Genomic DNA, 15,814 nt, shown 5'->3' with positions numbered 1-15,814 from the left:
GCACCCTGTTCCATATAGCAGTGGTTCCCAGGGGGCACCCTGTTCCCTATAGCAGTGGTTCCCAGGGGGCACCCTGTTCCCTATAGCAGTGGTTCCCAGGGGGCACCCTGTTCCCTATAGCAGTGGTTCCCAGGGGGCACCCTGTTCCCTATAGCAGTGGTTCCCAGGGGGCACCCTGTTCCCTATAGCAGTGGTTCCCAGGGGGCACCCTGTTCTCTATAGCAGTGGTTCCCAGCTCCAGTCCTCCAGTACTACCAGCAGTACAGTTTATTGTAGCCCTCGACAAACACACCTGATTAAACTTGTTAACTAATCATTTTAGGCCTTCGATGAGTTGAATCAGGTGAGTTTATCCAGGGCTACAATACAAACGTGTGTTAGTGAAAAGGAAATGGAACCCTAACCCGGACTTCCTGTGGCGGGTCAGAACCCAGAGAAGCATCAGCGTTGTTCTGACCGGACTTCCTGTGGCGGGTCAGAACCCAGAGAAGCATCAGCGTTGTTCTGACCGGACTTCCTGTGGCGGGTCAGAACCCAGAGAAGCATCAGCGTTGTTCTGACTGGACTTCCTGTGGCGGGTCAGAACCCAGAAAAGCATCAGCGTTGTTCTGACTGGACTTCCTGTGGCGGGTCAGAACCCAGAAAAGCATCAGCGTTGTTCTGACTGGACTTCCTGTGGCGGGTCAGAACCCAGAAAAGCATCAGCGTTGTTCTGACTGGACTTCCTGTGGAGGGTCAGAACCTAAATCACAGTCATCATAATTTTAATAGCGGGTGAGAGCATTCACAGCCAACCGTTTTTATCATTTCTATAGGCTATGCAATTGAGAGAAAACAGAGTGATGGCCTCTATTAAAAAGAGGAGGATCCCATCAGCTTTCTATAGACTAAACCTACTATATTTATTTCTCAACTTTTCTAATATTAAGCACATTGTTTATCTTTACAACAGGAGTATAGCCTACCTGGCTGGCATGAAAATAAACCACGGGGGAAAAGCGTCCTCCATTCGTTATTTAACCCTCCTGCTGTGTTCCGGTCGAATTGGACCCATTTAGCGACGTTTTCTCTCTGAAAAATGTTGTTCATTTAATCTGATTGTCATAAGGTTCCATGACTTTGTCCACACAGGGCATCTGAACACACAAAATACATTTTGATGATTTTCATGAAATTTTATTTAACTTTTGTACACCTGTGGTGTTCCCGGTCAAAAATGACTGGTCATTAGAAATGAGTGGGTGAGACTACAATTAGTGTATAAAATTGAGTTCAGGCACATGCACATTCATCAGATGGACACACTTCCTCTCCCAGACCCCCATGTGTGTTTGAGCACACACACACACACACACACACACACACACACACACACACACACACACACACCTCACTCCCCTTCTTGGCTTCCATGGCAACCCTCACGGGAACCACACCTGTTGACATTCTCACAAACAGTCACAACATTGTTTCAATAATATATAGAACTTTCCTCGCAGCTCTGGTATATATAGCTTTTCTGAAGCCTGGATCACAATTCATTCTGTGGCAGCACAATGACCGAACGATATACTGTATATGAGGCTCTTGATCATATCTTTGATCATGACACTGGTGAGGAGGAGAGAGTCCTTGTTAAACTTTGACACAAAGTAGTCTGTGATAAATAACACAATATGTTTCATCTGAATATTTGTTATTGTCAGAATAATCCAAACATTATGCTTTTATTTACTCAAAAACGAGTTGTACGAGCTCAGGTCAATGAGGCCTACAGGCCATAAATTGCAAATAGAAGTTCAAAACTTGTAATGTTCACAAGATCTTAAGTTGATAAAAAGATTTAACACAACATTAGGTGATAATATATGTATTATTATGGATTTATAATCAGCTATAATGGGGGGGTCATTTCGGACCGGGAACACACAATTAATTAACATGAAACGATATCATAAGGTGAATGCACCAATTTGTAAGTCGCTCTGGATAAGAGCGTCTGCTAAATGACGTAAATGTAATGTAAATGAACACAACAGCAGGGTTAAGAGCATAGATGACATGTATTTTCCCCCCCTGTTCTGATACAGGTGCATGATAATGGTCCATTCTAAATCAAAACAAATGTCACACATATATTATTTAGTATATGGACAATATTACATCAAGAATAGTCTGATGGGTGACAATATTAGCCACTTGATAGGCTAATGATATATTATTATGATATATTATCTCTTGGGAATTATATATTATCTCTTGTGAATTTATATATTATTATGATATATTATCTCTTGTGAATTATATATATTTTCTCTTGTGAATTATATATATTATATATTATCTCTTGTTAATGATATATGATTATGATATATTATCTCTTGTGAATTATATATTATCTCTTGTGAATGATATATTATTATTATATATTATCTCTTGTGAGTGATGCCCAGCTGTTGCGCATGCTTTTTTAGTCTCACACCTCATGTAGCCCAGCCCATAGTCCTATATGTTTTAATAAGGTTAGTAGCCCATAGTCCTATATGTTTAATAAGGTTAGTAGCCCATAGTCCTATATGTTTAATAAGGTTAGTAGCCCATAGTCCTATATGTTTTAATAAGGTTAGTAGCCCATAGTCCTATATGTTTAATAAGGTTAGTAGCCCATAGTCCTATATGTTTTAATAAGGTTAGTAGCCCATAGTCCTATATGTTTTAATAAGGTTAGTATCACACCTCATGTAGCCTAGCCCATAGTCCTATATGTTTTAATAAGGTTAGTATCACCCCTCATGTAGTCTTGCCCATAGTCCTATATGTTTTAATAAGGTTAGTAGCCCATAGTCCTATATGTTTTAATAAGGTTAGAAGCCCATAGTCCTATATGTTTAATAAGGTTAGTAGCCCATAGGCCTATATGTTTAATAAGGTTAGTATCACCCCTCATGTAGTCTAGCCCATAGTCCTATATGTTTTAATAAGGTTAGTAGCCCATAGTCCTATATGTTTTAATAAGGTTAGTAGCCCATAGTCCTATATGTTTAATAAGGTTAGTAGCCCATAGTCCTATATGTTTAATACGGTTAGTAGCCCATAGTCCTATAAGGTTAGTAGCCCATAGTCCTATATGTTTAATAAGGTTAGTAGCCCATAGTCCTATATGTTTAATAAGGTTAGTAGCCCATAGTCCTATATGTTTAATACGGTTAGTAGCCCATAGTCCTATAAGGTTAGTAGCCCATAGTCCTATATGTTTAATACGGTTAGTAGCCCATAGTCCTATAAGGTTAGTAGCCCATAGTCCTATAAGGTTAGTAGCCCATAGTCCTATATGTTTAATAAGGTTAGTAGCCCATAGTCCTATATGTTTAATACGGTTAGTAGCCCATAGTCCTATAAGGTTAGTAGCCCATAGTCCTATGTTTAATAAGGTTAGTAGCCCATAGTCCTATATGTTTAATAAGGTTAGTAGCCCATAGTCCTATATGTTTTAATAAGGTTAGTAGCCCATAGTCCTATATGTTTTAATAAGGTTAGTAGCCCATAGTCCTATATGTTTTAATAAGGTTAGTAGCCCATAGTCCTATATGTTTTAATAAGGTTAGTAGCCCATAGGCCTATATGTTTAATAAGGTTAGTATCACCCCTCATGTAGTCTAGCCCATAGTCCTATATGTTTTAATAAGGTTAGTAGCCCATAGTCCTATATGTTTTAATAAGGTTAGTAGCCCATAGTCCTATATGTTTAATAAGGTTAGTAGCCCATAGTCCTATATGTTTAATACGGTTAGTAGCCCATAGTCCTATAAGGTTAGTAGCCCATAGTCCTATATGTTTAATAAGGTTAGTAGCCCATAGTCCTATATGTTTAATAAGGTTAGTAGCCCATAGTCCTATAAGGTTAGTAGCCCATAGTCCTATATGTTTAATAAGGTTAGTAGCCCATAGTCCTATATGTTTTAATAAGGTTAGTAGCCCATAGTCCTATATGTTTAATAAGGTTAGTAGCCCATAGTCCTATATGTTTTAATAAGGTTAGTAGCCCATAGTCCTATATGTTTTAATACGGTTAGTAGCCCATAGTCCTATATGTTTAATAAGGTTAGTAGCCCATAGTCCTATACGTTTTAATAAGGTTAGTATCACCCCTCATGTAGCCTAGCCCATAGTCCGATATGTTTTAATAAGGTTAGTATCACACCTCATGTAGCCTAGCCCATAGTCCTATATGTTTAATAAGGTTAGTAGCCCATAGTCCTATATGTTTAATAAGGTTAGTAGTCCATAGTCCTATATGTTTAATAAGGTTAGTAGACCATAGTCCTATATGTTTTAATAAGGTTAGTAGCCCATAGTCCTATATGTTTAATACGGTTAGTAGCCCATAGTCCTATATGTTTTAATAAGGTTAGTAGCCCATAGGCCTATATGTTTAATAAGGTTAGTAGCCCATAGTCCTATATGTTTTAATAAGGTTAGTAACCCATAGTCCTATATGTTTAATAAGGTTAGTAGCCCATAGGCCTATATGTTTAATAAGGTTAGTAGCCCATAGTCCTATATGTTTAATAAGGTTAGTATCACACCTCATGTAGCCTAGCCCATAGTCCTATATGTTTTAATAAGGTTAGTATCACCCCTCATGTAGCCTAGCCCATAGTCCTATATGTTTTAATAAGGTTAGTATCACCCCTCATGTAGCCTAGCCCATAGTCCTATATGTTTTAATAAGGTTAGTATCACACCTCATGTAGCCTAGCCCATAGTCCTATATGTTTAATAAGGTTAGTAGCCCATAGTCCTATATGTTTAATAAGGTTAGTAGCCCATAGGCCTATATGTTTAATAAGGTTAGTAGCCCATAGTCCTATATGTTTAATAAGGTTAGTATCACCCCTCATGTAGTCTAGCCCATAGTCCTATATGTTTTAATAAGGTTAGTAGCCCATAGTCCTATATGTTTTAATAAGGTTAGTAGCCCATAGTCCTATATGTTTTAATAAGGTTAGTAACCCATAGTCCTATATGTTTAATAAGGTTAGTAGCCCATAGTCCTATATGTTTTAATAAGGTTAGTAGCCCATAGTCCTATATGTTTTAATAAGGTTAGTAGCCCATAGGCCTTTATGTTTTAATAAGGTTAGTATCACCCCTCATGTAGTCTAGCCCATAGTCCTATATGTTTTAATAAGGTTAGTAGCCCATAGTCCTATATGTTTTAATAAGGTTAGTAGCCCATAGTCCTATATGTTTTAATAAGGTTAGTAGCCCATAGTCCTATATGTTTAATAAGGTTAGTAGCCCATAGTCCTATATGTTTAATAAGGTTAGTAGCCCATAGGCCTATATGTTTAATAAGGTTAGTATCACAACTAAAGTGTCCAAATAACTTTTTTAAATGAAGCACATTCATTTGTTTTACAACGGGTGTAGAGCCTAACTGGCATACATAAACGGGCACGTGAGTTTCAACTTTGGGGAAGGTCATTTTCACCATAAAAATGCTCCTTTATTATAAAAGCATTACATACATAATTGCATTTGTGGTCGCTGTTGATAATGCTGTTTCCTGCTAATGGAACCTTTGCGCGTATAGCCTACTGTCATGTGTGCATTGCTGTGAAGAAATAGCCTAATAGTTTATAAACATTTTAAGCTAAACCTTCTGGTCTGTTACGTCAGGTCATTGCTTATAAAAGGTTTTTTGATGCTAGTGGTTGTATTAATTTGAGGTGTATCGCATCCTACAACTGTCCCAGACTTTGTTTGGAATATTTATTTCTCACACAGAATATAATAGGTCTACTTTTGTACTATGGGGGATAGTAGATTGACATAGGCTAGTGCTTTTGCTGTTCGTTAAGCCTACTCATCTTATTGGCTGACGAAAAGGAAATGTGAACAATTCTTCCAATATCTTCAATATGCTCCTCGGAATTGCCTCCCCCATGTGTCTGGGTCTTTCTCACAGGCTACAAGTGAAGACGATCACGAGACGGAAAGCCTTGTGAGTGAGCGGTGCTTCGGCACGCAGCCGGGAGAAGGGAATTATGATTATTATATTCAGCCCAAGGGCACAACGGCCAGTGGCATGGATTTTTTTAGGGGGCATTAAGGTCACACAAACGGGATGCAGCCGGGAAATTCGAGGCATTATCAAGTGCTTGTCAAATTGTGAATGAGAGACTGATGAAGTGTGTGCAACCTGAGAAAAAAACAAAACAAAGCAGAGCTCATGCCTTTCATGCAACTTTTTTCAAATCGTCATTAGTCACATCATGAAGCCTTATAATGTATTAAACATCAAAACATACAGCCCAACGTCTGTAGAACAACTAAAGTTACATTAATAACTCTACATTAAGCATCTAGGAGGACCTGTTTCTTTGTTAACCGCCCAACACAGAATAGCCGCATGTGCTCACTCCCTCAAATCGTTTGGAGAAGATAGCCTTTCTTATTTTATTCAGCTTTGTTCAATTGTATTCTTCATACTAGAAAATAATGCCACGGAATTATAAGCAAATCTTGTCTGCTAAATGACTTAGTGTAGCCCACAGCCATATGGTACAGCCACATCAGGACCTGCTAAATGAACTAGTGTAGCCCACAGCCACATCAGGACCTGCTAAATGAACTAGTGTAGCCCACAGCCACATCAGGACCTGCTAAATGAACTAGTGTAGCCCACAGCCACATCAGGACCTGCTAAATGAATTAGTGTAGCCCACAGCCATATGGTACAGCCACATCAGGACCTGCTAAATGAACTAGTGTAGCCCACAGCCACATGGCACAGCCACATCAGGACCTGCTAAATGAACTAGTGTAGCCCACAGCCACATCAGGACCTGCTAAATGAACAAGTGTAGCCCACAGCCACATCAGGACCTGCTAAATGAACAAGTGTAGCCCACAGCCACATGGCACAGCCACATCAGGACCTGCTAAATGAACTAGTGTAGCCCCACAGTGATATGGCACAGCCAGATCAGGACCTAACATAAGGACAACTCACGAGTATGCTATTCTGTTCTTCTGAAATAGACAACATTTTCTTCATATCATGTTTCTTTAGACCTGTCTAAAATAAATAATGGATTTATTGTGAAGGTGTAGACTATATTACATGGATTTATTAGACTTTTTAAAATGTGGATGTTCCAAAGGTCTGTATCAGTGGTTTGTAGGCTGTGTTTGGAAGCCAGGAGATGCTGAATGTGTACATGTTAATTAACGGTCCCCTTGCTGACAACATGGCCGCCACAGCCCTAGTTTAGATCACTTTCTCCTTTTGTTCTCCTGCCTGAAGTTGGGGTTAGGAGGGGGTGGCGTCCCAAATGGAACCCTGTATAGTGCATTACTTTTGTTGTGGCCCTGGTCAAATGTAGTGAACTGTAAAGGGAATAGGGTACCATTTGGGACAAAGTTAAAGAGTTAGGAACTGATCTGATATCTATCTGTTACAGGAGTCGTCGATAAAACCAGAACAAGAGAATTCCAGGTAGAGTATTTCATCTTTAAACAAATGTTTTACAACACATTTATTACACAACTTATTATTATACTGAAAAACGATGAAGGTTTGAGTAATGCTGTGCTCCTAAAGACTGATTAGAAGTGATCTGCTGTGTGGTACCGCCTGCTGTGTGGTACAGCAGTGTCCCGTGTGGCTCAGTTGGTAGAGCATGGTGTTTGCAACGCCAGGGTTGTGGGTTCGATTCCCACGGGGGACCAGTACGGATAAGTCTGGATAAGAGCGTCTGCTAAATGACTAAAATGTAAAATGGTGCATCTACAAGTTCTTCTTGTTCTACTAAACCGTATTGAAGGTTGAGGGTCGAGCTCCAGTCGCCTGACTAGATGTATGTGATGTGTGTTGCAGCCTGCCGTGGTGCATCTACAAGGACAGGAAACCACCATACAGGTCAAGGAGGGTAAGTGTCCATTATAGATAAACCTTTTGCTTGGTGTTATCTACATTCAAATACTGTAGCTGTGAATTTACTCCTGTTCAGAGGTGCTCTGGGTGTTTACTCTGGTTGTTTTGACTGCCTTTCCCCCATGATTGATTGATATATTGATTGATATATTGATTGATATATTGATTGATTGATTGATATATTGATTGATATATTGATTGATTGATATATTGATTGATTGATATATTGACTGATTGATAGATTGATTGATTGATAGATTGATTGATTGATTGATTGATTGATGTCTTTGTCTAGACCTGTCTGAAGGTGTTTTGAGGAACTGGAAGATGGTGTCGATCCACCACCGTGTCTTCAAGATGCACTCTCGCTCCGGACAACTGGAGGTCCTACTAGACGGCATCTACTTCATATATAGTCAGGTAGAAGTGAGTAGTGACTACTACAATAATACTACAACTTTACATTACTAATACTATATACTACTACAGTCTCTACCTACTTCATATATAGTCAGGTAGAAGTGAGTAGTGACTACTACAATAATACTACAACTTTACTACATTACTAATACTATATACTACTACAGTCTCTACCTACTTCATATATATAGTCAGGTAGAAGTGAGTAGTGACTAATACAATTCTACAATCTTACAACTATCCTACAGTAATAGTACAGCTCTACTACAATAATACTACAACTTTACTACATTGCTATTACTACTACAGTCTCCACCTACTTTATATATAGTAATACCACAACTGTACTATAGTAATACCACAGCTGTGCTACGGTAATACCACAGCTGTGCTACGGTAATACCACAGCTGTACTACGGTAATACCACAGCTGTACTACGGTAATACCACAGCTGTACTACGGTAATACCACAACTGTACTACGGTAATACCACAACTGTACTAATACTACAATTTCATTTGTCACATGATTGGTAAACAACAGGTGTAGACTAATGGGGAAATGCTTATTCATGGGTCCTTTTCCAACAATGCAGAGTTAAAGATAAATAGTGACACAAGGAATAACTAATAACGAGTAAAAATAACACGGCTATATACAGGGAGTAGAAAATAACACGGCTATATACAGGAAGTAGTAAATAACACGGCTATATACAGGAAGTAGAAAATAACACGGCTATATACAGGAAGTAGAAAATAACACGGCTATATACAGGAAGTAGAAAATAACACGGCTATATGCAGGGAGTAGAAAATAACACGGCTATATACAGGAAGTAGTAAATAACATGGCTATATACAGGAAGTAGTAAATAACATGGCTATATACAGGAAGTAGTAAATAACATGGCTATATACAGGAAGTAGTAAATAACATGGCTATATACAGGAAGTAGAAAATAACATGGCTATATACAGGAAGTAGAAAATAACACGGCTATATACAGGAAGTAGAAAATAACACGGCTATATACAGGAAGTAGAAAATAACATGGCTATATACAGGGAGTAGAAAATAACACGGCTATATACAGGAATTAGTAAATAACATGGCTATATACAGGAAGTAGTAAATAACATGGCTATATACAGGAAGTAGTAAATAACATGGCTATATACAGGAAGTAGAAAATAACATGGCTATATACAGGGAGTAGAAAATAACACGGCCATATACAGGGAGTAGAAAATAACACGGCTATATACAGGAAGTAGAAAATAACACGGCTATATACAGGAAGTAGAAAATAACACGGCTATATACAGGGAGTAGAAAATAACACGGCTATATACAGGGAGTAGAAAATAACACGGCTATATACAGGGAGTAGAAAATAACACGGCTATATACAGGGAGTAGAAAATAACACGGCCATATACAGGGAGTAGAAAATAACACGGCTATATACAGGGAGTAGAAAATAACACGGCTATATACAGGGAGTAGAAAATAACACGGCCATATACAGGGAGTAGAAAATAACATGGCCATATACATTTTGTTACGTTACTGTCTTATTCTAAAATTGATTAAATTGTTTTTTTCCTTCATCAATTTACACACAATACCCCATATAACATCACAATACCCCATATGACAAAGCAAAAACTAGTTTTTAGAAATGTTTACTTAAAAAAAAGGCCGATTTGGCATTCAGGACCTTTTACTCAGCACCTTTGGCAGCGATCAAAGCCTCGAGTCTTCTTGGGTATTGTCACGACTTCCACCGAAGTTGGTCCCTCTCCTTGTTCGGGCGGCGTTCAGCGGTCGAAGTCACCGACCTTCTAGCCATCGCCGATCCATTGGTTTTGTCTTGTCTTCCATCACACCTGATTCCAATTCCATCAATTACATGTTGTGTATTTAACCCTCTGTTCCCCCCCATGTCTTTGTCCTTAATTGTTTGTTGTAGTGCTTGTGCACACTATGCTGGTAGTTACTGGGCTTTGTTTGACTCATTGATTGTATTATTTTGTTGACGGTGGTTTATGGTTATTAAACACAACCGTTGTAAATCAGTTTCCGCTCTCCTGCGTCTGACTTCTCTACCGCCAGTAGCATCGCATTACAGACCAATACTACGGAGTCAGCAGGAGCAGGTACCCCGGGTATAAGGGTGGAGAAGCGCGTCCGGGAGCATGCAGCAATGCTCCAACATCTTGGCACCGCCATGAACCGCGTTGTCATGGACAACGCTGGGAGAGACAGGGAGTTCTTCCAGCGCCTCCACCAGCACAACCGGGGTCTCCCCTGAGCACCCCTCCTTCTCCTGGTCCCAGTGGGATTTGTCTCTCCCTGGCCCCCTCACCGGGAAAGCCCTGGAGGGGGCCAACGCCGTGTGGAGAGAGGGAGATGCTGCGTTGGACCAGTTTGAGGAGTTCACCCGCCGTTTCCGGGCAGACTTCGACCACCAGCCCGGGGGTAGAGCAGCGGGTGAGCGCCTCTTCCATCTGAGGCAGGAGACGAGGAGCGCCCAGGAGTTTGCCCTGGAGTTTAGGACCCTGGCTGCCAGTGCGGGATGGAACGACAGGGCCCTGATCAACCATTACCGCTGCAGTCTGCGCGAGGACGTCCGTCGGGAGTTGGCCTGCAGAGACACCACCCTCACGTTTGACCAGCTGGTGGACCTGTCCATCCGGCTGGGTAACCTGCTGGCTACCCGCGGACGTTCAGATCGGGGTCTGTTGGTTCCATCCCCTCGCACCCCCTCTCCGATACCCATGGAGCTGGGAGGGGCGGTGCGCAGGGAGACCAGAGGGAGTTCCATCCCCCAGCACCATCTGTGGCCGCAGAGGTCACACTGCCGGTCGGTGCCGGGTTGGTTCCTCTGGGGGTCGAGGCAGCAGGCAGGGCGTTCTGGCGTCACCCCAGGTGAGCCAGCACCATTCTCACCCAGAGCCCTCTGTTGCTCATATGTTTGTCTGTCACTTTTTCTGAGTCACTTTTTCGCTCGTCGATTCAGGCGCGGCTGGGAACTTTATAGATAGATTGTTCGCCCATAGATTAGGGATCCCCATTGTTCCCGTGGCTGTGCCCTTCCCCGTTCACGCCTTAGATAGTCGACCATTAGGGTCAGGTTTGATCAGGGAGGCCACCGCTCCTCTGGGCATGGTGACGCAAGTGGGGCACAAGGAGAGAATTAGTCTCTTCCTTATTGACTCTCCTGCGTTTCCCGTGGTGCTGGGCCTACCCTGGTTAGTTTGTCATGACCCCACTGTTTCTTGGCCACAGAGGGCTCTCACAGGGTGGTCGCGGGAGTGCTCAGGTAGGTGTGTAGTGGTTTCCGTTGGTGCGACTACGGTGGAATGTCCAGACCAGGTCTCCACCGTGCGCATTCCCCCTGAATATGCCGATTTGGCTCTCGCCTTCTCTAAAAAGAAGGCGACTCAATTACCACCCCATCGACGGGGTGATTGTGTGAGAAATCTCCTGGTAGACGCTGCACTTCCCAGGAGTCACGTGTATCCCCTCTCACAGGTGGAGACGACGGCTATGGAAACATGTCTCCGAATCCCTGCGTCGGGTACATTCTGTCCTCCACTTCACCCGTCTCCTCGAGTTTCTTTTTTGTGAAGGAGGTAGGTCTGCGCCAGTGTATTGACTATCGGGGTACCACTCATAGCCACAGCGATTGAGTCAATGCACAGGGCGTATCCGAGAGGGAGACTAGTGGAAGACTGCGTTCAGTACCACCTCAGGGCACTATGAGTACCTCGTCAGGCCGTACAGGTTGATGAATGCGCCATCAGTCTGCCAAGCCTTTGTAGACAAGATTTTCAGGGACCTGCACGGGCAGGGTGTAGTGGTGTATATTGATGACATTCTGATATACTCTGCTACACGCGCCGAGCATGTGTCCTTGGTGCGCAGGGTGCTTGGTCACCTGTTGGAGCATGACCTAATACGTCAAGGCTGAGAAATGCTTGTTTTTCCAGCAATCCGTCTCCTTCCTAGGGTATCGCATTACCACCTCCGGGGTGGAGATGGAGAGTGACCGCATTTCAGCTGTGCGTAATTGGCCGACTCCCACCATGGTAAAGGAGGTGCAGCGGTTCTTAGGGTTTGCCAACTACTACCGGAGGTTTATCCGGGGTTTTGGTCAGGTAGCAGCTCCCATTACCTCACTGCTGAAGGGGGGCCCGGTGCGTTTGCAGTGGTCGGCTGAGGCGGACAGGGCTTTTAGTCACCTGAGGGCTCTGTTTACCTCAGCTCCCATGCTGGCCCATCCGGGTCCCTCTTTGGCGTTCATAGTGGAGGTGGACGCGTCCGAAGCTGGGACAGGAGTGGTGCTCTCTCAGCGCTCAGGTACGCCACCGAAGCTCCACCCCTGTGCCTTCTTCTCGAAGAAGCTCAGTTTCGCTCCGCCGGGCTATGACGTGGGGGACCGGGAGCTGTTGGCTGTCATCAAGGCCTTGAAGGCGTGGAGACATTGGCTTGAGGGGGCTAGACACCCTTTTCTCATCTGGACTGACCACCACAATCTGGAGTACATCCGGGCAGCGAGGAGACTGAACCCTCACCAGGCAAGGGGGGCCATGTTTTTCACCCGTTTTGTGTTTACCCTGTCCTACAGACCAGGCTCCCAGAACGTAAAGGCAGACGCATTGTCCCGGCTGTATGACACAGAGGAGCGGCCCATGGATCCCACTCCCATACTCTCCGCCTCCTGCCTGGTGGCGCCGGTAGTGTGGGAGCTGGACACAGACATAGAGCAGGCGTTACGTGCAGAGCCCGCTCCCGTCCAGTGTCCCGCTGGGCGTCTGTACGTCCCGTCTGCTGTTCGTGACCGGTTGATCTATTGGGCCCACACGTCACCCTCCTCTGGTCATCCTGGGATCGGTCAGACAGTGCGCTGTTTGAGCGGGAGGTACTGGTGGCCTACCTTGGCGTGAGGACGTGAGGGTGTATGTTTCCTCCTGCTCGGTGTGCACCCAGTGTAAGGCTCCTAGGCACCTGCCCAGAGGTAAGCTACACCCCTTACTCGTTCCACAATGGCCTTGGTCGCACCTGTCGGTGGATTTTCTGACTGATCTTCCACTCTCACAGGGTAACACCGCGATCCTGGTCATTGTGGATCATTTCTCTAAATCCTGTCGTCTCCTCCCTCTGCCTGGTCTCCCTACGGCCCTACAGACTGCGGAGGCCTTGTTTACACACGTCTTCCGGCACTACACATTGAATCACATTGAATCCAAGATGGCGTAGCAGTCAGACGTCTGTCCTGTCGTGTCCCTTGCATATATCTTTTTACATCTTTTTCTTCGCATATCTTTTAAAAATATTTTCCTAAACCTCAACTTCTAAATACTCTCCTGCAACCCGCCTCACCCAATGTGGTGTGGATCTGTTTTTTTTCTATTTACTTCGGATCTGGAATCCCTTAACTGAAGCTAGCCAGCTAACTACCTACCAGCTATCAGTTAGCAAACCACTGCTAGCGGTCATCAGCTAACCTTTAGCTCGGAAAGCTCTCGCCAATGTGAACAACGTCACTCAAACCAGAGCATAATGAACCTTTTTTTTCCCCATATTCCTACCGCAAACTCTGAACATTTTCATCTGGATCTTCGCAACTAGCTAACCGCAATCCCGGGTGACTACTCCTGGCTAGCGTTTCCATCCCGGAGCAAGCGCCAATTAGCCTGAAGCTAGCCCGGCCAGGGCTCCTGTGCTACCACCGAAGCCCACTCCTGGGCTACGATATCTGGACCCCTTCTACTGCCGGTACGGGGCACGGAACCCTGCCGATACTCTACGACTGGAATACAGACATAATCTGCCCGAGGATTCCAACAGGCCTCTCAGGCACGAATTCCGCTGAAGGCCCATTCTGCTAACCGGCCTGCTAGCTATCTAGAGCTAATTGGAACCCTACTAATTCCATGACTGGTCTATCGACGTCACCGCACGAAGAGGCAAAAACAGACTTACCCCCATCGTGACGTCCCGCAAAGGCTAACATGCTAGCCCCGGTCTGTTAACTGCCAGCTTGCCTGCCCCGGTCTGCTAACTGCCAGCTTGCCTGCCCCGGTCTGCTAACTGCTAGCCCCGGTCTGCTAACTGCTTGCTTGCTAACCCAGTCTGCTAACTGCTAGCTTGTTTAACCCCGGTCTGCTAACTGCTAGCTTGTTTAGTGCCAGCCTACTAACTGTTAACTTGTTAGCATCGACCTGCTAACTGTCTGAATCGCCGTGTCCCCAGTCAGCCCAACCAATCACTGGACCCATATGTTCACTTGGCTACGCATGCCTCTCTCTAATATCAATATGCCTCGTCCATTACTGTCCTGGTTAGTGATTACTGTCTTATTTCACTGTAGAGCCTCTAGCCCTGCTCAATATGCCTTAACCAACCATGTTGTTCCACCTCCTAGATATGCGATGACATCACCTGGTTTAAACGTCTCTAGAGACTATATCTCTCTCATCATTACTCAATACCTAGGTTTACCTCCAATGTACTCATATCCTACCTTACCTTTGTCTGTACACTGTGCCTTGAATCTATGCTATCGTGCCCAGAAACCTGCTCCTTTTACTCTCTGTTCCAAACGTGCTAGACGGCCAGTTCGTATAGCCTTTAGCCGTACCCTTATCCTACTTCTCCTCTGTTCCTCTGGTGATGTGGAGGTTAATCCAGGTCCTGCAGTGCCTAGCTCCACTCCCACTCCCTAGGTGCTCCCAATTGTTGACTTCTGTAGCCGTAAAAGCCTTGGTTTCATGCATGTTGACATTAGAAGCCTACTCCCTAAGTTTGTTTTACTCACTGCTTTAGCACACTCTGCCAACCCGGATGTCTTAGCCGTGTCTGAATCCTGGCTTAGGAAAACCACCAAAACCCCTGAAATCTCCATCGCTAACTATAACATTTTCTGCCAAGATAGAACTGCCAAAGGGGGCGGTGTTGCAGTCTACTGCAAAGATAGCCTGCAGAGTTCTGTATTACTATCCAAGTCTGTACCCAAACAATTCGAGCTTCTACTTCTAAAAATTCACCTTTTCCAGAAACAAGTCTCTCACCGTTGCCGCTTGCTATAGACCTCCCTCTGCCCCCGACTGTGCCCTCAATACCATATGTGAATTGATTGCCCCATCTATCTTCTGAGCTCGTGCTACTAGGTGACCTAAACTGGGACATGCTTAACACCCCAGCCATCCTACAATCTAAGCTTGATGCCCTCAATCTCACACAAATTATCAATAAACCCACCAGGTACCACCCCAAATCCGTAAACACGGGCACCCTCATATATGTCATCCTAACTAACTCGCCCTCCAAATACACCTCTGCTGTCTTCAACCAAGATCTCAGCGATCATTGCCTGCATCCGTAATGGGTCTGCGACCAAACGACCACCCCTCATGACTGTCAAACGCTCCCTAAAACAC

The 15,814-nt window shown here is 43.9% G+C and overlaps 1 protein-coding gene across 4 annotated transcripts in view; it reads left to right on the top strand.

Moving 5' to 3' along the window:
- LOC115166236 (ectodysplasin-A) overlaps nucleotides 1-15,814 on the top strand; it is a 40,380-nt gene that overhangs the window by 17,909 nt on the left and 6,657 nt on the right. For 3 of the 4 annotated variants that reach the window (XM_029720071.1, XM_029720079.1, XM_029720059.1), the window contains 3 exons: nucleotides 7,470-7,504; nucleotides 7,886-7,937; nucleotides 8,238-8,368. In XM_029720071.1, coding sequence (XP_029575931.1) covers nucleotides 7,470-7,504; nucleotides 7,886-7,937; nucleotides 8,238-8,368 — 218 coding nt within the window. The remainder of the gene's footprint in view (nucleotides 1-7,469; nucleotides 7,505-7,885; nucleotides 7,938-8,237; nucleotides 8,369-15,814) is intronic. The other variant, XM_029720064.1, reaches the window with a different exon arrangement.

Source organism: Salmo trutta, chromosome 3, assembly GCF_901001165.1.
Source record: "Salmo trutta chromosome 3, fSalTru1.1, whole genome shotgun sequence".
Lineage (NCBI taxonomy): Eukaryota > Metazoa > Chordata > Actinopteri > Salmoniformes > Salmonidae > Salmo > Salmo trutta.
The sequence above is the reverse complement of the archived record's forward strand: the minus strand, read 5'-3'. Positions and strand labels throughout refer to the sequence as shown.